The sequence below is a fragment of the Heterodontus francisci genome, chromosome 11 (genome assembly GCF_036365525.1).
Source record: "Heterodontus francisci isolate sHetFra1 chromosome 11, sHetFra1.hap1, whole genome shotgun sequence".
In the NCBI taxonomy this organism is placed as follows: Eukaryota; Metazoa; Chordata; class Chondrichthyes; order Heterodontiformes; family Heterodontidae; genus Heterodontus; species Heterodontus francisci.
The window spans coordinates 102,738,035-102,760,717 of record NC_090381.1 but is presented as its reverse complement, the minus strand read 5'-3'; the positions used below and the strand labels follow the sequence as shown (position 1 = coordinate 102,760,717).

The 22,683-nt window shown below is 41.1% G+C and overlaps 2 protein-coding genes across 3 annotated transcripts in view; one reads left to right on the top strand and one right to left on the bottom strand.

The window, feature by feature from the left end:
- The window catches only part of LOC137375429 (stress-associated endoplasmic reticulum protein 1), a 30,712-nt gene extending 27,015 nt beyond the window's left edge, over window positions 1-3,697 (top strand). The window contains exon 4 of the mRNA XM_068042634.1: window positions 2,660-3,697. Within this exon, the coding sequence (XP_067898735.1) occupies window positions 2,660-2,700 (41 nt within the window). The 3' untranslated portion in view covers window positions 2,701-3,697. The remainder of the gene's footprint in view (window positions 1-2,659) is intronic.
- Window positions 3,698-17,910: 14,213 nt separating this feature from the next.
- The window catches only part of tsc22d2 (TSC22 domain family 2), an 86,351-nt gene continuing 81,578 nt past the window's right edge, over window positions 17,911-22,683 (bottom strand). For both annotated transcript variants that reach the window (XM_068042629.1, XM_068042630.1), the window contains one exon: window positions 17,911-19,642. In XM_068042629.1, coding sequence (XP_067898730.1) covers window positions 19,367-19,642 — 276 coding nt within the window. In that variant the 3' untranslated portion in view covers window positions 17,911-19,366. The remainder of the gene's footprint in view (window positions 19,643-22,683) is intronic.

The window sequence follows — 22,683 nt, the reverse complement described above, 5'->3', positions numbered from 1 at the left end:
GCAGTATTTTGCTTTTAACTAAAGGTATGTATTGGCCTTAGAAGAATTTAGTAGAGTTTCATCAGAATGTTATCAGTGCTCCAAGATTATAAAGAGAGTCTACATAAAACAGTTCATTTTCCCTGCCGTACAGAAGGTTAAAGGGTGATTTGATTGAGGTTTTAGTATTTTGAAAGGAATTGAAGTGGTAGCTAGAGAGAAACTATATCTGCTGATGGGGCAGTTTGGAACAAAGAGACATAACCTCAAAATCGGAGCCTGGCCATTCAGGAGAGAAGTTCGGAAACACTTCCACCAAAGGGTGGTAGAAGTGTGGAACTCTTTCAAAAAGCAGTAGATGCTAGCTCAATTAATCATTTTGAATCTGAGATTTAGACTTTTGCAAGACAATGGTAATTAAAAAGATATCAAACCAAGGTGGGAGGATGGAGTTAAGATACAGATCCGCCATTATCTCCTTGGAACGGTCTCGAGGGACTGAATAGCTTACTCCTGTTCCTATGTAGTAAGGAGTTTGGAGGTTGAGTGTGTAGTGGGACAAAGTGAGATGTCATCCATAAACCTTTTTTAGCTTTGAGTTTGACAAAGTAACTATTAGATACTTATATTTGAAAACCTTTTAATTAATTTACCCTGTCATTTAAGATGTCCAAAGGACATTTTTGTACAATTTGTTTCCTTATTTTGTCCCCTTCCCAAAATAGTCTTTCACTAACTAGGTGAAGGATAGTCTAGAGACTTGCTCCCATGCAATGCCAGTACCGCTCTGAGCTAATTTCTAGTGTACTGAAAAATGATATGATTACCTGCCATGCCTCTTCTCTTCAAATCCTCAGGGTATTGAAGAACCTGGCTCTGAATACTCTGAGTACTCTGAACCTCTGAATACCTTCATAGAGGCAAGAGTCAGGAACGTGCTGTGTTGAAATGTAGTTGAGTGCCCATGCCCCCCTCTTTTTTTCTGTCTTCCAATCCTATATCCATAAATTCCCCTTGCTGAGGCTACACACCAATACCAGGCCTCTGAAACAGACTTCCAGAAGATGTGCGTGATGGTGACGGCTGCAGGGCTCTGTTCCTGTGATGATTCTGTTAACAAGTAGATCAACCTGGAGCTCTCTTCCTCCTATATTTATCACTCCATGGCCTATATCTTTGACCAGAATGTTGTTGCCCTGCATCAATTTGCTAAGTGACTTACCACATGGAGATTGAGTGCAAATCCATGTCTTGAGAATAGATCCCACAATGCCAAATTCTGCAGTTCTGTGATTTTGGTCTAAGCCCTGGGCTAGGAATAAGATTGGGAGGGAGCTCAGCCCAGGATCCCTGCTCCTGTATACTTAACTCTAAAGAAGGGAAGGGAAGGGAAACTAGATGACATGGAACGGGACAATTTTAAGAGTTTTATTTTTGAAAGAGATTATTTAACCAATGCTAGGAGAACACTGTATCACTGTACTGCTTGCTGTTCAACAACATACTGAAGGCTTTGAGCAAACTTCAGCTGATTGATACCATTGCTGTACTGGATATATGCGTCCATAAGTAATGTAATCTTGCTTGGCCTTGGTTCTCATGAGTCTCTTATGAGCCATGTCAGATCTGATGATCCTATACTGGAATCCACGCCCAAGATCTGACTATCACCATTGACATATCTAGTAAGGAGAGCTTCATGTGCAACTTTCTTCCTCCAGTATTTTGTTGCAGGATCCCATCTTCCATCACTATGATGGTGCACCAACAGGGATGGAGTTTCATATTTTGGGATCTTTTGACCACTTTCCACAAAGAGCATTTGGAGACGGTTTTAAATGTTGCGTGTTTGTGGATTTTTCTTTTAAAAGTCTTGAGACTGTATATAATTTCATTAGCTTGTTTTAATAAACACTACACACCCATTATGTTGGGGCATCACTGATCTTAAAGGCATGTTTGACACGGAAGATGAATTCATTCAGTTTTTTTCAGATGTGAAAAATAGTGATAACATCTTTCAGATTCATTCTTCCAGCTGTTGATTTATGCACTTGGTTCTTCCAATACTTTCTGCAGATCAATATGTTTGGCATTTGCAGCCTGCTCGAAGTGCACCTTGTAATAGCCCACTAGAAAATCCTGTGATTAGTAACTCTATTTGATTTGCCAACCTACATTTAAGAAACCTATTTTAAATCATTTGGTAAAGCAAATCAGCAGATGGGCATTAACTTCCACTGTATGCACTTCCTTTCCCTGAACAGTCGCGTACCATTATCTGGCACAGTAACAGCTTTCTAAATGTTAATTGAAGCTGCAGTCATGCGCAGTGTCTTCAGTCGAACCTCTTTTTGCTGTTGAGATTGAATTTGGAGGCTGCAATTTTTAAAAAATGTTTGTGTGGTGACTGCAGTTCCTTCCAGCAGTGTGAAAATATTTGATTAATCTGTAAACCAAAGCTACACCAGCCTTCTCATTTCAAAAAGTGCTAATTAATTCATTTCCCATGAAAGATTCCTTCAAGCCAGTTCTCTGCTGCTGATGTCTGCATTTTTTAAAATAATTTTGTTTTTTAAAAAAAAACACAGTCCTGGCAGTGACTGTAGTTCTTCCAAGATTTGTATTAACTTTTCATTTGATTTTTAAAATAACTGACTCCCTTTTTATTCCCCTACAGCTATCTTCCAGATTATTCAGAGTATCCGGATGGGCATGTGAAATGGACAAAATTCAGCCTTCTGTACCTTTTTAAGTGTCTTGCTGTTAATTCCAGCTGAGAGTCTGACCATTCCAACACTTATGTTGTCTTACAAACGATGGATTTTACAGAATTAATCTTTCTGTAACTGCTTTTGAAGAAACTTTTAATTCCATGGTGTTGCTAAAAGTCTAGTTCATTCCTTCGTGTGTCCCAAGAAGGCAAGGATACAGTAAAAGCCATCCAGCAATTTAATTTTGTATTTTAATCAGGGAAATTGTTTGTAAGTTCATATTTAATGTGAATATTTTATCGTTATATATAGTTGGTATGTAGGTAAGAGCCCTTTTGATGTATTCAGATCCTTCCACATTGTTTCACAAATCCTTAAATTGTAGAGAAGATGGTTCTGCTCCCAGTCCAATTTGAGATACAAAATGTGCATCTTTCTAAATTAAATTTATAATTCCGGAAAAGTGCCTTCTTTTGTATAATAAAACGTACAATCATTTTAGGACTTAGATGGGAATGCTTCTCTGATTTTAGAATGTGAATTGATTTTGATTTCTTTTCTGTTGAAACAAGGGTGATCTATCTCTAATGTCTTAAAATGTTTGTTTCTGATTGATCGAATAACAAGCTCTAATTTTTTGGGAGGGAGAAGAGAATGGGTGGGGTGAGTTGGGTTGGGTTTTAAGAGACCTGAGGCAGTCCGGATGCTGAATGCATGCTTCGAATCTAAATCTTTTCCCATGCAGCTGAGGGGCAGGTGCAGCCCGTTCAAAGTTGTGTCCACAGGCAGTTTCCCCTCTCAGTGGTAATTGAACGAGCAAAATACAAGAAGCTTCTCCATTGTCAACACTGTACTGTCTGATAATATTGTAAATCACGGCATGCTGATATCTCCACATTTCTTGACTGCTTGGTTGCTGCTTTGTCTTAGCAGGTCCAATCGATTGTGTGTGACTGTAAGCAACTGCAGCGTTTGTCGGCCAAATAAATATATTTTTGCTTGATTTGGCTGATGTACTCATTGAAATCTCTGGTCTTCAAATATAAATGACTTTTTAGATCAGTTAATGAGTCGTTGCAATAAATGTTTATCTTCAAGGACCATGCATGTAGTTGATTTTGCATTGGGAGTTAAGAGCAGGTGTGGTCTTCTGGTGAAGTGGGATTAGAGGGTCAGGGGGCATCATCGGATGTAATTTAGTCCTCATTTTGTATCATATATTCAGTACTTGTATATTTTTTTCATTAAAATGCAGATATAAGAATTCATCATAAATTCAATGACCCCCGCCTCCACTGCTTTCTGGGGAAGAGAATTTCACAGACTATAAAGAGTGCAGGAGGGCATGCCTCAAAATGAGGTGTCAACCTGGCAAAGCTACAACTCGGGACTACGTGAGTGCCAAACAGCGTAAGCAGCATGCAATACACAGAGTTAAGCGATCCGACAACCAATGAATCAGATCCAAGCTTTGCAGTCCTGCCACATCCAGACGTGAATGGTAGTGGACAATTAAGCAACTACCTGGAGAGGTGGCTCCACAAATATTTGACCGAGTATGGCATCAAGGAGCCCAAGCAAAACTGAAGTCAATGGGAATTGGGGAAAACCCTCCGCTGGTTGGAGTCATACCTAGCACAAAGGAAGATGGTTGTGGTTGTTGGAGGTCAATCATTTCAGCTCCAGGACATCACTGCAGGAGTACCTCAGGGTACTCTCCTAGGCCCAACCATCTTCAGCTGCTTCTTCAATGACCTTCCTTCAATCATAAGGTCAGAAGTGGGGATGTTCACGCATGATTGCACAATGTTCAGCACGATTTGTGACTCCTCAGATACTGAAGCAGTCAGTGTAGAAATGCAGCAAGACCTGGATAATATACAGGCTTGGGCTAATAAGTACTTGGGCTGGCAAGTAACATTTGTGCCACGCAGTGGTTAGCACCGCAGCCTCACAGCTCCAGCGACCTGGGTTCAATTCTGGGTACTGCTTGTGTGGAGTTTGCAAGTTCTCCCTGTGTCTGCGTGGGTTTTCTCCCACATGCCAAAGACTTGCAGGTTGATAGGTAAATTGGCCATTAGCAATTGCCCCAAGGATAGGTAGGTGGTATTGAAATATAGGGACAGGTGGGGATGTGGTAGGAATATGGAATTAGTGTAGGATTAGTATAAATGGGTGGTTGATGGTCGGCACAGACTCGGTGGGCCGAAGGTCCTGTTGCAGTGCTGTATCTCGAAACTAAACAAGTACCAGGCAATAACCATCTCCAACAAGAGAGAATCTAACTATCTCCCCTTGCCGTTCAATGGCAATACGATCGCTGAATCCCCCACTATCAACATCCTGGGGGTTACCATTGACCAGAAACTGAACTGGAATAGTCATATAAATATAAACAAGAGCAGGGCAGAGGCTAAGAATCCTGCAACGAGTAACTCACCTCCTGACTCCTCGAAGCCTGTCCACCATCTACAAGGCACAAGTCAGGAGTATGATGGAATACTCTCCACTTGCGCGGATGGGTGCAGCTCCAACAATACTCAAAGCTTGACACCATCCAAGGTAAAGCAGCCTGCTTGGTTGGCACCCTATCCACAAACGTTCATTCCCTCCATCACCAATGCACAGTGACAGCAGTATGTACCATCTACAAGATGCACTGCAGCAACTCACCAAGGCTCTTTAGACAACACCTTCCAAACCCATAACCTCCATCACCTAGAAGGATGAGGGCAGCAGATGCGTGGGAACACCACCACCTGCAAGTTCCCCTCCAAGCCACACACCATCCTGACTTGGAACTATATTGCTGTTCCTTCACTGTCGCTGGGTTAAAATCCTGAAACTCCCTTCCTGACACTGTGGGTGTACCTACTCCACATGGACTGTAGTGGTTCAAGAAGGCAGCTTGCCACCAACTTCTCAAGGGCAATTGGGGATGGGCAATAAATGCTGGCCTAGCCAGCGATGCCCACATCCCATAAGTGAATTTTTAAAAAACTAAAGACCCTTTGAGCAAAAAAAATTTTCTCCGGCACAAACACGATGAGCCAAATGGTCTCTGTGCCGTAAACCTCTCATTCTAATGCAACCTGCCTATGTAAACACGTCATGCTCCAATTGCATTCTCCCACCAATGGGGTAGCAGCTGTACGGCCTGCATTTTATTGGCATTTCTCCCTTATACCAGCTTGGCTCAAGTGAAGCCAATCAACTGAACAGACAGGAAGTCAATCAAGAAGTACCAAGGAGGCAAGAAGCCAACCGATGTGTAAAATACCAGTGAGAAAGAGGATCAAAGGAATCAACAAAATCTTTTTTGAAAATGCTGTCAGCTGCCATCTTGCTGTCTGTTACTCGATTCACAGAAAAAGTTATACTTGCCAATAAAAATGCCTTTTGTGTATTTAAAATCTCTCCAGCAATATTTCCTTCTTAGTTCCAGTTCATGGAGCTTTAACTACATCAGATGTCAGTGGTCCTGAATGAAGAGATTCTATCAGGAAGCAAACTACAATTCCCAGAACACAACAGATTAATTGCAAGTATTCTGGGCTGCAGATTACCTCCAATATCAATGGTAACCACCAGGTTTCAGAAAGGATACTGCTGAACCAAGTCTTACTCAACCCTACTGGATGTTCACAGCATTCTCCACTTAACAGCTTCATTCCCCAGATCTGTCCTAGACTGAGTGATGCCATAATTACTGCATCATTTTTAAAATGTGATTTACTGCCCTTCCCAATGTAATAAAGTGGCCTCTCATCTGTTTATTGGACACTCAGTACATTTTACTGAATTAAAAAGACTGATTTTTTTGGTTAGGCAATTGTCCAGTACCTGGAAATCCTGTTGTTTATCAAATCTTCTGAACCAAATTGATGTGAAGTTTAAATAATTCTGGGCATCTGGAAAGGTGGTGGGGGCAGAGTTGTGGCTTTCAAAAGGGAATTGATTAAGCACCTGAAGAGAGAAGATTTGTAGCGATACAGGGAACAGACGGCAGAGTGGGATTAAGTGAGTTGCTCTTGTAGAGAGCTGGTACGGACATGATGGGCTGAATGGCCTCCTGTACTGTAACTGCTCTATGATTTCTATGAAGTAGAGATTTTTGGAGTGGGCGCAGAGAAGATTTACTAGAATAATACCAGTGATGAGGGACAGGTATGTAGAGCAACCAGAGAAGCTAGGTTTGTTCTTGTGGCAGAGGTTAGAAACATAGAAAATAGGAGCAGGAGTCGGCTATTCGGCCCTTCATTCTGCTCCGCCATTCAAAAAAGATCATGGTTGATCGTCTAATTCAGGGAGATATTTAATAGAGGTGCTCAAATTGAGAAGTTTTGATAGAGTAAGTAAAGAGAAACTATTTCCACTGGTAGGCAGGTTGGTAGCCAGAAGACACCAATTTAAAATAATTGGCTAAAGAATCAGGAGAGAGCTGAAAGTGTTTTTCAATGTATTATAATCTGCAATGCATTGCCTGAAAGGGTGGTGGCAGCAGATTCAATAGTAACTTTCAAAAGGGAATTGAATATATTGGAGCAGGAGTAGGCCATTCAGCCCCGGAGCTAAAGGCCTGCTACCCGACCCAAACCCAACGGGACCCGACGACATGTGTCAGGTTGCGTTGGGTCGGGCTGGGTCCGGGTCGGGGGGCGACACAGTATTAATTGGACTTGAAAGGTTGTTAGATGAAGATTAGAGTCACAAAGTCTGTGATTGTTTGGTCATGAGTTAAAATAGGAACCCATGGAGTTGTGCCCAGACAGTTTGTGCTACACTGTACCAGTATCTGTATTGCCTAAAATAAACACAGCAATTGCCCGAAGGCTCAGAAAACATTATACATTACCTAGACTCCTGCTTTACAGGTTGAAGTACTTGCTGCAAGTTTATCCAGTGAGCAGCTGAGATGCAGAGACCAGGAAGGTCCTGAGTGATTAATTATTATAAAATATACAGTATTCATATAAACAATAAATGATCACTGTCAGGACTTTAGTCTAGTACTGTACTGTATGTGTAGACACACAAAGCTATGAATCCATATTGCCTTTAATCTGAAGTAGCTGATATTGATGTTCTGAATTTATCCACGAATGAGGAAAAAGTGCTTAATTTAAAAAAGTCAATTCCACACTTCCAAGCTCACTTAATTCAAGCAAGACAAACCAGCAAAAAAGAAATATAAGCCCCTGACTGAGTTCATTGAATGCTGACTTGCCATGGTTTTTAGCGGGCTGCAGTTTGCATACCCCCAGCCATCCTGCTCTCCATGCACTTCATATAAGTTTGTTGCCCTGGTAGATACTAATTACGGACAGATGTAAAAACATTAATTTTTGTTTATAAAAAGTATCTGCTGTTTTTTTTTTAATTACTTATATTTGAGCTTATTTCTCAATTCCACAATACATAATGAGACTGTGCATCTTTTTCCCCATCTGCTGGACATTGTAGGTACTACAGCAAGTACTGTGTTAGCATTTCTCACTGATTTTAAATATTCCCTTTGGTTGGGACAGTAGATGGTTGACATCTACTTTTGTTTGTAGTTTGTATGAATTTTCCCCCATATTCTCAAGACTGTGATTCGAAATATTTCCGCATTTTTATAAAGAGCATTTAATATAAAACATGGGGCGAATATAAAACATTTTCCAGCATCCGCAGTATTTTGCTTTTACTCTTTATAATTACTTGTGTGTGCTTGGAACTGCAACTCAACTACAAAAATCTTACATGTACACAATTTTTTCTGTGTATATCTGCCAAACTTTAATGAACTTTTATGACTAAGAGTAGATAAAGGAAAATCTTTTCCCTCTGGGTCAATAACCTGAGGTCATTAGATTTAAAATAATTAGCAAAAGATCTATAGGGGAGTTGAGAAATTTTTTCACTTAGTGTTGTTGAGATCAGGAACACTACCTGAAAAGTTGGTGGAAGCCGATTCCATAAATAATTTTAAAAGGGAGTTGGGTAGGTACTTGACCAGGAACTTTCAGGGTGACAAAACATGGGGCGTGGGACTAAGGATGACTGCTGTCTTAGAAAACCAGTACGGCTGAATGGCCTCTTTCTGTGCTCTGATTCCATGACTTAGCCAACCTAGCAAGTGCTACTATTGAGCTTTTGGTGGCACATAGTGGACTCCCCCAGCTAGAGGTACAGTAGAGAAAGAACAAGCTTGCATTTATATAGCACCTTTTACAGTCTCAAGACAGCCCAAACCTGATCAGGTCCAATGAAGTATTTTTGAAGTGTAGTCACTGTTGCAGTGTTGAAAACGTGGCAGCCAATTTGCACAGCAAAGTTTCATAAACAGCAAGGAAATAACCCACATCATCTCTTTTTGAGATTTTAATGTTGGCCAGGAGAACTCCCTACTAATCTTTGAATAATGCCTTGGGATCTTTTATATCCACCTGAGATAGGGCCTTGGTTTTAATGTCTCAACTGAAGAACGAATTCTCGAACAGCAACATGTATTTATATAGTCCGCTTAATGTAATAAACTGTCCTATGGTGTAAAGTGACTGAGCAGAGCACTTCCTCAGTAGCACACTGAAGTGTCTTTCTCAAGGCTTCAACCCACAACTTTTTGACTCAGGAAAATCTGCTAGCAACTGAACCATAGGCAAGTTAGTCTGTGCTTTTGTTTCCCTCATTGCTTGCACCAAGTGGTGATCAACATCAAAGTTATGACTCATTAGTTGTGGAAGGCTCTGGTAGGCGGTAACCAGAAGGATATTTCCTAATGATTTCAGTCTTGACTTTACGTTGTGGACTCGGGGGGTAGTGCCACCTGTCAGCCCTGTTTTTGGAAAGTTGATGTTTTTGATACTGCTAATGGGTCTCATAAGGGTACAAAGGCTGGGAGTATTTTGGGGAGGGGTGGCTGCACTGTGGAGTAGGGAAGAATTGGGGTTGGGGTAGAAAAAGAAGCCTGAGACAAGGCAAGTGGGCCACAGAATTGTATTTCCTAAAATTTAGAATTTGATCAAAGTTTTCAAGATATTAAGGGGAACAGATAGAGAGAAACTATTGCTGCTGGTTGGGGTGTCTAGGACGAGAAGACATAGGTCTGGCGCTCATTTTTATCCTATCAGGAGTGAAATTAGGAAACACTTTTTACATGCAAAGGGTGGTAGCAGTTGGAACTCTCTTCCGCAGAAGGGAGAGGTGCAAAGCTGAAAATGGAAGGCAGAACATTAGTATGAAGACCAAGGAAACAAAGGCTAGAAAATGTGCCACAAAAGAGTTGTTCAGTGATTAATGGTATCTACTCCAATGCAGGGGCCATAGATTTAAAGTAATTGACAAAAGGATTAGAGGAGAGTTGAGAATTTTTTTTCACCCAGATTGTAGTGGGGTCTGGAACTCACTGCCTGTAAGTGCAGTAGGGACAAAATCCTCATCACATTTCAAAACCACTTAGATGTGCACTTGAAGTGCTGTAACCTACAGGGTTACTGACCAAGAACTGGAAAGTGAGATTAGGTTGGGCAGCTTTAACAGCCAGCACAGACACAATGGCCTCCTTCTGTGTCGTAAATTTTGTTTCTTAAAAAAAAAAGCACCATCCAGTGGCCAGAGCTTGTAATTCTAATTACATACTGGCAGGAGTGATTCAGTAACATTGAATGGGGAATTTGGACATTGGAATTTACAATGAGTAAACATGACACAAAAGTGCAAGCAAAAACATGACACAGGAAATAAAGAGATTATAGACTGGTAATATACACAGATATAAGATTCTTAAGATATAGATTGATGAGGCACAATGTGGATATAAACAGGTATTCTTTTATCATTTCAGATGGGGCCCTTCACTTCAACACAATTGTCTTTACTGCTCTTATTTCAGATTTCCAGCATCGTTTTTTTTCTGCCCCTCAACTTCCTCCTTTTGCTTGTTTTCCATGTGAGAGGAAAATCAGAGTTTTGGTACGCTCTAAATCAAAGCTCTTAGCATTTCTCAAACCACGTCATGTCCAAGCATAACTGACTCATCCACTTAGGAAACAAGCAGAGGCAGGAAAACGGATGTGGGCAGAATGGCTGAGAAGATTGAGCAAGATAGGCAGCAACAGATAAGTAGTTATAATTTAACTGACAGGCACAGACCTACATTAAATGATGAAAATGAAAACAGAGTTCTAGAGCGAGTGGCCAATCCTGAACTTCACGCACCGAGTTGAAAATCTACCCCTATGTGTTTGGGATCTCTGGTCACCGATACATTGCGACACTGGTGATTTCCAGGGCTCGGCAGTTCCAGTAAAACTGTCAACACAGCAAAATAACACATTATCACCTTGTAATACGTACCAAACCAGAAAAAATCTGACGCCAGCATTGGGATCAGCCATTAACCCCTCTATAGTTGGATTGCCTGCTGACATTCACACAGGAATAGGAGTAGGCCATTTAACCCCTTCAGCCTGTTCTGCCATTCAATGAGTTGATGGCTGATCTGTAACCTAACTCAATCTATGCTTTTTAAAATTCGTTCATAAGATGTGGACGTCACTGACTAGCCAGCATTTACTGCCCATCCCTAATTGCACTTGAACTGAGTGGCTTGCGAGGCCATTTCAGAGAGCATTTAAGAGTCAAATTTGGGTCTGGAGTCACACGTAGGCCAGACCAGGTAAGGACGGCAATTTTCTTCCCTAAAGGGCATTAGCGAACCTGATGGGTTTTTACAACAATCGACAATGGTTTTGTGGTCACCGTTAGACTAGCTTTTTAATTCCAGATTTATTAATTGAATTCAGATTTCATCATCTGCCATGGTGGGTTTTGAACCCATGTCCCCAGAGCATTAGCCTGGGTTTCTGGATTACTAATCCAGTGACATTACCACTACGCCACTGCTGCCCCTGCTCACCCCTTGAGAAATGACCTTCAAGTACCAGAGGCCAGTTGATGCCCATGGAACCAGAAGGAAAACTTTCTGGGTGAGGGGCAGAAATGGAAAGAACAACAAAAGTTGCAAGCTTCTAAACAAGAAATACTTTTTAAAAAAACACATCCCTAATTTTGTGTAGTGAGTGATTTGTCTGGGTCATCGGATGTGGAACAGAACATTTTTCACATCAATCGTTCTCAGGCTAGATAACACAACTTTAACCCCTGACCTCTCAACAGCATCAGCTACTATCCAAATTAGAATGCATCTGTTTCTCACATCAGTCATTCCTTGTAGTATTTCTGAACTAATTTGGTCAGTAAGACACAGGAGAAACATTCAAGTGTTTGGGATGTATGGAGCTTTTTAAGCTTTGAAATGAGGCAATTGATAGATGACCATACAGAAGTATACAAGATGATAAGCAGTATAGAAAATCTAAATCCAAATCACAGTAATTGCTCTTTCAGTGAGCCAGGGCAGACACAATGGGCCGAATGGCCTCCTTCTGCACTGTAACGATTCTGTAATTCTGTAAACAATGACAGGGCAAACTGACTGTTCATTTTAGGTTATCACTTTTAAATCACCTTTCTTGCCTGAACTGTAACCAATCCCATTAGGTAGTCGGCTGAAATTCCTCTCCAATCTCATCCTTCCCTCTTGTACATCCCAGAGACCACAAAAGAGACATAGTACCTCATATCATGCACCCGGCCTATATAGTACCTTTCTGCCCCTATACTAGCAAATAACGATCTTTCTGGAAGCTCCACAATATCATTTTTATTTACACAGAGTTATGATCTGGAAAGGATATTGGAAACAGATTCAATTGTGACTTTCAACAGAGAATTGGATGTATACTCAAAGGAAAATGTGCAGGGCTATGGGAAAGAGCAGGGAAATGGAGGAAATACTAATGGATAGCTCTTTCAAAGAGCCAGCACAGGCAAGATAGCCTGAATGTCCTCCAGTACTCTATTTCCATAATCCTTTCCAGATCATAACTGGAAAGAACACCTCTATTAAATCTCCCCTTAACCTTATCTGGTCTAAGAACAATTCCAGCTTCTTTAGTCTCTCCACATAATGAAAGTCCGCCATCCCCAGTTCTGATAGACTTACAGCCTCTCCAAGGCCTTCCTTAAGTGTGGTGCCCAAAATTGGACACAATACTCCAGTAGAAGCCTAACCAGTGATTTATAAAGGTTGAGGAAAAGAAAAAAAAAAAAAAACTTACTTTTACACTCAATGCCTCTATTATAAAGCAAGGATCCCCTATGCTTTTTCGACAGCCTTACATCAACTTACCAGGCCACCTTTAAAGATTTGTGTATATGAACAACCACCCCACCCCCTGCAGTCTCTCTGCTCCTGTACCCTCATTAAAATGTACCATTTAGTTTATACTACTTATCCTCATTATTCCTTCCAAAATGCATCTTGTCTGCATTAAATTTTATCTGCCAGTTTCACCGGGCGATATCCACCTGATGTCTGCAACTACCCTCCTGGCTGTTTTATCAATGGCATGGAGAAATGAAAGACTGGATTCCACTTGTATCGAGTTCAAGAATATTGTATAAAATGTAAGCATCCAGTTGGCCTTTTCCTCCTCCACCTACACCCTGATTTTCAAATTGCAGCTGTTCATCTCTGGGGATCAAACTGATCGGGAGTGTCCAAGCTGTTTGCCCTTGAGTCACATAGTTGCATCTGCATTGTCATGGACTGCACGTGAAATTAATGTTCACATTAATTTCCAGATACCCCAAACCGTACATGGTAACATACTTTGAAGCCCCAATTTAGAATTTAGTCTACCAATGGGGCTACAGCACTAAAAAAGCAGAAGCCTTTTCCACACCTTCAACCCTACAAAATTCGAACAGGATAGCTGGCAAGTAAGAGACACAAACAAACAAAATGGGTTTCGTGGGCCAGTTTAGAAGTTTGGGCATTTCAGAACAGATCTCTCTCTTTCACTAAGATGATTAGCACCTCCCTGAACCATACCAGGCATCTCATCAGTAAAAAATTAATATCAACTGCATTAAAGACCACATTTCAGAATAAGTGAGTGCAGAACATCTTTATCTAAAGAGTAATTAGAATATGGAATTCCCCACATGGAGTAGTTGAGGCAAATAACATAAGATGCCTTTAAGGGGAAGCTAGATTAGTACATGAGGAAGAAAGGGATTAGACAGATTTGCTGATAGGGTTAGATGAAGTAAGGTCGGAAAAGGTTTCTGTGGAGCATCAACACCCGTGTAGACCAGTTGGGCCAAATGGCATGTTTCTGTGCTGTAGCTTCTATGTAATATGTAACTCTACCCAGAACAGTTCACTGAAATTGTACGTCTGAACATTTAAGATTTGGAATTCAACTGTGCTTTGCAAATACATGTAACTTCCATTAAATAAAAAGTAGTAAAACCTTTACAATCTATTGCTCCCCAGGTTTAATACCACTTAGATACTTTTAATATGTGCCATTTACAGCTCTTATTCAGGCCCTAATTGAGGCAAACTCATGAGGCACATCTTCAGCTGACGACAAATAGGTCAGCAGGATGTCAATCTGCACATTTTCTGGCTTGATATTGAGCTCTGGTTGGGAGTGTTTTTGTTTGAATTGAGAATACAAACTGAAGGACTAAGAGCCTTGGTTAAAGACACAGAGAAAGTTGAAAAGAGGAGGAAAAGACTAGGTAAATCAGGAAGTAGTGATTAGGCGACTCTAAGGTTAGGGTTCAAAGCCTGAGAGTATATATGGAAAGAATGACTGAGGAGAGGTAAAGATTGCCAAGATTTTGAGGCCTTGGGGAAGAACAGGTAACACAAAGAGAACGTAGGGAGCAGAAAGTATGGGATAGAATGTTTGGAGCTGAGAAAGAGGGAAGTTCAGAAGAGCGTAAATTCCCTCTAGATTTTTTTTGCCTTTCATCTCCATGATAGAGAGATAACAGTAGCTGTGAGGAAGATGCAAAGAGGTATAGGCTAGTTAAGTGATTGGGCAAGACAGTGACAGATGGAGTATGATGTGGGGAAGTGTGAAATTATCCATTTTGGTAGGAAAAGCAGAATTTTTTTTTAAAAAAAGGTGAGAAATGTTAGTATTCAGAGGGATTTGGTTGTCCTTGTACACAAATCACAAAGTTAGCATGCAGGTAAGCAATTAGAAAGGCAAATGATAGGTTAGCTTTTATTGCAAGGGGGTTGGACTACGAGTAAAGAAGTCTTGCTGCAATTATATAGGATTTTGATGAGACCATATCTGGGGTACTGTGTACAGTTTTGGTTTCCTTACTGAAGGAAGGAAATACTTGCCTAAGAGATGGGTGCACTAGATTAATTCCTGGGATGAGAGGGCTGTCCTGTGAGGTGAGATTGAGTAGATTATGCCTATATTCTCTGGCGTTTAGGAATGAGAGGTGATCTCATTGGAACATATAACGTTCTTAGAGGGTTTGACAGGGTAGATGCTAAGAGGCCATTTCCCTGGCTAGAGTGTCTAAAAAAAACTAGGGGTCATAGTCAGACGATAAGGGGTCTGCCATTTAGGACTGAGACAAGGAGAAATTTCTTCACTCAGACGGTTGTGTATTTTTGGAATTCTCTACCCCAGAGGGCTGTGGCTGCTCAGTCGATGAGCCTTTTTTCAGGCAGTAAGGAAATCAAGGGGTATGAGGATGGGGCAAGAAAGTGGAGTTAATGTAGATCAACCATGAACCTATTGAATATCAGAGCAGGCTCAAGGGACCTATATTAATGACTTAGATGAAGAGACAGAAAGTAACGTACCTAATTTTGCTGATAATACAAAGCTAGTTGGAAAGGTAAGCTGTGAGGAGGACACAGAGAGGCTGCAGAGATATAGACAGGTTAAGTGAGTGGCAATAAGATGACAGATGGAGTATAATGTGAGGAATTGTTAAGAATAGAAAAGCAAAATATTTTTGAAAGATGTGGAACTTTTAAGTGTTGATGTTCAGAGAGACTGGGTGTGCTCATACAAGAAACGCAGACAGTTAGCATGTGGTTACAGCAAACAATTAGGAAGGCAAATAGCATGTTGGCCTTTATTGCAAAGGGATTGGAGTACAAAAATAAAAAAGCCTTGCTAAAATTGTACAGGTCTTCGGTGAGATCACATCTGAAATAGTGTGTGCAGTTTTGGTGTCCATGGAGGTGATACAGCAAAGGTTTGACAGATTGATTCCTGGTATGAGAGGATTGTCCTCTGATGAGAGGCTGAGTAAACTGGGCCTATAGTCTCTGCATTTTAGAATGAGAGGTAATCTCATTGAAACATACAAGATTCTGAAGGGGCTTGACAGAGTAGATACAGAGGTCGTTTTCCCTGGCTGGGGACTCTTGAACACAGGGGCACAGTCCCAGGATAAAGGGGTTGATCACTGAGGACTGAGACAAGGAGAAACTTCTTCACTCAAAGGGTTGTGAATCTTTGGGATTCTCTACTGCAGAGAGTTGTGGATGCTCCATGGTTGATTATATTTAAGGCTGGGACAGACAGATTTTTGGTGTCTCAGGGAACCAAGGGATATGGGGAGCAGGTGGGAAAGTGGAGTTGAAGCCCAAGATCAACCATTGAATGGCGGAGGAGGCTCAATGGGTCATATGGTCTACTCCTGTTCCTACTTCTTGTGACCGCATGGGCTACTCCTGTTTCTATTTCTTCTGTTCTTATGTTAACAGAAGAACCTCCCAGGAAAAAGGAGCAGCATTAAAAGTCTTGAATATACTTGGGCTTTATAGAAAGTTGAGTGCTGAGACAATGACCATTAAGTGTTTGGCACAAGAGGAAGTCAAGCTTCCTGTTTGAAGTTTTAACAATAAAGGAGATACAAGTTACATGAGACAATAGTTTAGTTTAGTTTAGAGATACAGCACTGAAACAGGCCCTTTGGCCCACCAAGTCTGTGCCGACCATCAACCACCCATTTATACTAATCCTACATTAATCCCATATTCCTACCACATCCCCACCTATCCCTATATTTCCCTACCACCTACCTATACTAGTGACAATTTATAATGGCCAATTTACCTACCAACCTGCAAGTCTTTTGGCTTGTGGGAGGAAACCGGAGCACCCGGAGAAAACCCACGCAGACACAGGGAGAACTTGCAAACTCCACACAGGCAGTACCCAGAATCGAACCCGGGTCCCTGGAGCTGTGAGGCTGCGGTGCTAACCACTGCGCCGCCCAATAGAGGAGATAGGCCAAGAATGTCAACAGATGGAAGGTGGAGCAAAGGGTATGCAACCACTAGTTCACCTTACAAGAAGAGACTAGTCTTTGAAGAATGATTAAACATTCCTGTTTGCTTTCTGTTGAAAAACAGAGATATCGAGGTCTGAATCAGCCATTGTAGGACTGGAGGTTTTGAACACTAAGGATGTGCAAGCGAAAGGAAGCTTATGCATGTAGCACTGAATCAGCAAGAGGGAATCAGGGTTGGATTGATGAGTTAAAGGAGATCTGAAGGAACAGCAAGTGGATTAATTTACTAAAGCAGCAATGGTTAAACTCAGCAGCTTCTCACTTAAAGTGTTAATTCACAGGTCTTAACCTTCTTGACAACAACACACCTAAAAATACTTTCAATGAAAAGGTCAAGTACTTTCAGTGGTGTGCCTGATTAAAAGGCTTCTTGCATTAAAAAAAAATCTTTAAAGGCTGTTGAGAAAAACAAACAAACAGAAGCAGGAGCAAATGAGGGAAAACAAACAAAATGTCTGAATTGATGACCAGGAAGCATGTGATAGCAACAACTCAATCAGCTGCAACAGTCTTGTGCTCCAGATGTCATACAAATCGACAGCAGACCTTTATGTACAGAAGAGTTTGGTAACACAAAAGTTTGTACTAAACAGAATCTGGATTAAATTAAACAGTATTAGATTTAGATGGGATGTAAGGGCTTACTTTAAGTTGGTACTGCAAGCTTCCCATTTCTCCCTTTTCCCATCCAGAATAATCATAAATCATTCATCCTGCCAGCCTGTGATAGTCTGGTAAGAGATACTGTGCAAGTTTATTGCCTTTTTCCATGGTATTCCACCAAAGGCATAGCTGAGCACGATCACGACTCTTGTACTCTTCCTATTCCACACTCTTGCCCTCCAAACAAAAGCCAGCCTATGGGAATCTGTGATCTTGTGGCCAGGAGTCAGGCACTACTGTTCCACTAGCAGGAAGTCCATTCCTATAACCATCAATTTTAGCTCCTGCTACATAAGTTAGACATAACGAGTGAGAGTTTTTCTTTTAAACTACTGTTGCAGTATTGCACACTTTAATCCAAACACTTGGGACAAATAGCACATCTGAATCGGCACGTTGCATTTATTAAATACAATAAAATCTGCAATGTAACAAAACTTTATGCATATGAAATTCAAAACACCATTTAAATGAACAAAAGATGGCTCACTCCATTTTTTTCTGACTAGCACTTAACACTAGCTTGAATCCAACAGCTGTTTTTATAGTTTTCATTGGACATTGTTCACAGACTAAACTTCTTACAGTATGAGTGCTCAGTAAAAACATGAGGTAAGAAACTGGTTTGATAAAGGGGTCATGCAGAACATGCGAAGAGGGTAAAGGAAAAAATTGCTCATTAAAGCTCGAGAGAGAAAAAAGTATACTAAAATAATACATACAGAACAGCCGTATAAAATAAATGAATTCAGAAACACAGCTTAGCTTCTTTGGTTACAAGGTAGGTTGAACAATTTCACAGCTTTTTATTATTTCTCCCCCCACCCACCATCACACTTCTGAGGGGGAAAAAAGTAAAATAAATGTTGAGAAAAATCATGGCAATTCTTTTTCCAGATAAAGAAAATTAGAAACAGAAATGAGCACAGTTTATTTTTCTTCATCAAAAAAAAAGCCCAAATATCCTTTCAAGGTGTTAGGTCACAATGTCCGGTGCCTACTTGTACATGTCTGCTATGTTCTTCCTTATAATACTTACACTCTATACAAAATTTACATTCAAACCGGGATTCGACTATCGCAGAAGAAAATCCCCATAGTAAAACTGCCATTAGTGTTAGAACTCTTAAGCCAGGATTTTTTTTTTGAATTTTATTATTGCCTATTTTTTTTTTAAACTAATATATGCAATCCCAACTATCACTTGCTTTTACCAGTAATCTTATAATCTTTAATTTCAAACTTACAAAAAAAAAGATTCTGTGACATTGTTCATTTACATATGAAAATAGCAGCCCTGTAATAAATAAAAACAAACAGTAAATGAAAATTCATGTATGCAAAAAGTTACTATAATGGTGGCTCTTTTCAGACAGAGCTGCTAACTAGGTCTTTATGGTAGACAGGAAGGTGCAACGACCCACAGTTTCCTATTTTTTTTTTAATATATATATATATGTGTGTGTGTGTTGGTAAGCCAGAAAGATGTAGGTACCCACTTGTCCATAAACCTGATGAAAATCAGCTTTCCTCCTACGAGACACAATTCCTCAACCACCTCTCGTCGTGCAGTCACACACTTGTGGATGCCAACTGAGACATCACACGTAGAAAGCTCTTGCGGATGATTGTCTAATACTGAGAAGGCCAAAGAGCAAAAAACACATTTAAGCATGGCTATTTGCTGTTCAATGTAGAGTGGTAAGAACACCAGTGGCACACAGAGACAGATTTTTTTTGAAGATTTCTTTTCCTATGCAGGCGAGCAATTTTCATGCAGAAGGGACATTAGGCTGCGGTGGAGGCTGCGTCTGTTGTGCGCTCTGTTGAGATTGTGCTACTGCTGTCGACTGCTGTGGTTGTGAAGTGCTACTGGGATTGGTCACCTGGGTCTGAAGCTGAGACAGCTGGTCATTGTTCGCTAGTGACTTTAATAGTGAATTCTCTCGCTCTAGTATACAGTTCTTTTCAATCAGCTCCTTGATCTGCTCCTTCAAGACTTCCACTTCTTCTCTTACTGCATACATCAGATGACTTTTCACCAAATCCTGCATTTAAAAAAAACATAATCAATGACTTGTACAGTCAAACAGATTTCACACTGGTCTGCAATCCTTCAACATAATAGAACTGCCCTATCACTCAGTCTGTTAACAAGAGAAAGTGATGTCAAGCCTGGAATGCTTTTTGTTCAATGTACCTTGTATAGAACAAAGTAATGGGCTCAAAATAAAATGTCTTTTTTTTTAAAAATAGAAAAGCCTATTTTCTTGCCAGCATGGAGACCCCCATTAGACATTGATGGTTGCAGGGCCCCTCTGGTAACAGGAGCAGCTACAGTGTAGAAAAATAGGGGGCATGCTTTCAAATTGGCTGCTAGTCCACAAGGAAATTCTTACGGACAGGGATAGATTTCGCAGTTTGAAGTCTTGTGAAACGTGTGAGTCAGAGTGTGGGTTGCGTGTGACTAGCATCAGATCAGCATAAGCAGAGAGGCTGCTCTATTCAAGTGTCTTCATGTCAGCTAGAAGAGTGACTCATGCGGAGACAATATTCTGCTACTGAAGATCTTTCAAATGTGCAGCTTAATTCCCAAAATTTGCATACAGTAATAAACTGGACATTCCCAGGTGCTTTTAATTACAAATCTGCAGCCAAATGCATGATTGTAATGCCATAGGAACATAGGACTTAGGAGCAGGAGCAGGTAATTTGGCCCTTTGAGCCGGATCCGCCATTTGATAAGATCACGGCTCATCTGGTTGTGGTCTAATTCCACGCTCCTCTCTGTGCCCCCTCCCCCATAACCCTCGACTCCCTTGCCAATGACTACACTTCGAAACTGTTTTACTAGGTACTTAGAGACAGTATCTGATAGAGAGTAGTGATAGTTGGAGATGCAACCATGTTTGGTTGGGGGGGGGGGGGGGGCGGTGGGTGGAGGTGTGGAATTGAACTACTTCAATTCCCAAAACCAGCACTTCAGTGTAAAGCACGAGTACCTATAAATCACTACAGTAAACAATGTGCAATACATGTTTACAGCCCAGGAGGGCCATTCAGCCCATCATGCCTTGCTGCTCTATTCGAGCAATCCTAAACTAATCCCACTTCCATGCTCTCTCCCTATGGCCCCATCCCTTCCTCTGCTTCAACTATTTGTCCCCTTTTCCCTTACAAGATGCAATAGCCACTGCTTCAACTGCTCCATGTGGCAAAGCATTCCATCTATCTGTATGGATGTTTAAAAGAAAAGATGGACTGTTCTTACTCTTTGAATGAAGATCTGCTACATACCTTGGGCTTAGCATCAAACACAGCAGTCCAAAAACGGAAAAAACTGCAATGTCTGAACGTAGAAGCTTTTGCAAAAATGCTCAGATTGCCCTATCCAATCTTGCTCCAGTCAGAAAATAATGTGACAGATAATTCAACAATGTGGGTGGCACAGTGGCGAGCACCGCAGCCTCACAGCTCCAGTGACCTGGGTTCAGTTCTGGGTACTGCCTGTGCGGAGTTTGCAAGTTCTCCCTGGATGTAGATGCTTTGGAGGGGGTGCAGAGGAGGTTCACCAGGATGTTGCCTGGTATGGAGGGCGCTAGCTATGAAGAGAGGTTGAGTAGATTAGGATTATTTTCATTAGAAAGACGGAGGTTGAGGGGGGACCTGATTGAGGTGTACAAAATCATGAGAGGTATAGACAGGGTGGATAGCAAGAAGCTTTTTCCCCAGAGTGGGGGTTTCAATTACTAGGGGTCACGAGTTCAAAGTGAGAGGGGAAAAGTTTAGGGGGGATATGCATGGAAAGTTCTTTACGCAGAGGGTGGTGGGTGCCTGGAACGCGTTGCCAGCGGAGGTGGTAGACGCGGGCACAATAGCGTCTTTTAAGATGCATCTAGACAGATACATGAATCGGCAGGAAGGAAAGAGATACAGACCCTTGGAAAATAGGCGACATGTTTAGATAGAGGATCTGGATTGGCGCAGGCTTGGAGGGCCAAAGGGCCTGTTCCTGTGCTGTAATTTTCTTTGTTCTTTGTGACCACGTGGGTTTTCGCCGGGTGCTCTGGTTTCCTCCCACAGCCAAAGACTTGCAGGTTGATTGGTAAATTGGCCATTATAAATTGCCCCTAGTATAGGTAGGTGGTAGGGGAATTGTGGGGATGTGGTAGGAATATGGGATTAATGTAGGATTAGTATAAATGGGTGGTTGATGGTCGGCACAGACTCAGTGGGCCGAAGGGCCTGTTTCAGTGCTGTATCTCTAAATAATAAAAAAATAAAATAAAAATAATAAATAATGCATTAACTAAGTGCATTGGGCTAGTTTACATTCAGATTTGTAGGTATCCTCAAATTTTAAAGACAGTCTATGATGACCTGTTGGACCAACTCAGAGGGCTGCTCCTGTACCTCATCCAGCAGCATACAGGTATACAATGGAGCTCCTTCGTATAGGTTAGGGGCTGTACGTAGTAAAATTCCAGAGCAGAATAAAACCCCCTTGGGTAGAAACTACCCAATTAAAATCAGGAATTAAGGATCATTCATCACAACAGTTTGTAATTAATTGATCTATCTGGCCAGCAGAACGCAATGCCATTGAGTTATGTGCTTCACTGCACAAGTAATTACTTTTATTAGATTTAGGTGATCAAATTGGTAAATTTAGGATATTGCTAATACTGTACAGGTGAGGAAGACCCCCAGCTCTATCCCTGGTCTGCAGCAAGTTGGTTGTTGATTTTAGCTGGATTGGCAATAAGGGTATAACAAACGACCATGGCCACAGGTGGGGAGAAAATGGACGGTTAAAAAAATGGCATTTGGCTATTATACCAGAGTGGAGAACCAAACTGGAGCATGACTCTATTTCAAGGTAAGCCTGAGATTTGGAAGAGAATTTTTTTTTTAATGTGACTATTTGTACTATGGAGCAGAGAGTTTATGAAAGAGGGAGAGGATTCAGGGCAACATGCATTTTGGAGATTATTAAATTGTTTACTGATTTCCACTAATAAATTCCCAGTTCTCTTTTTTGGTAAGAAAAACATTCTCATTGGTTTCTTACCGAGATCAGATGCACATA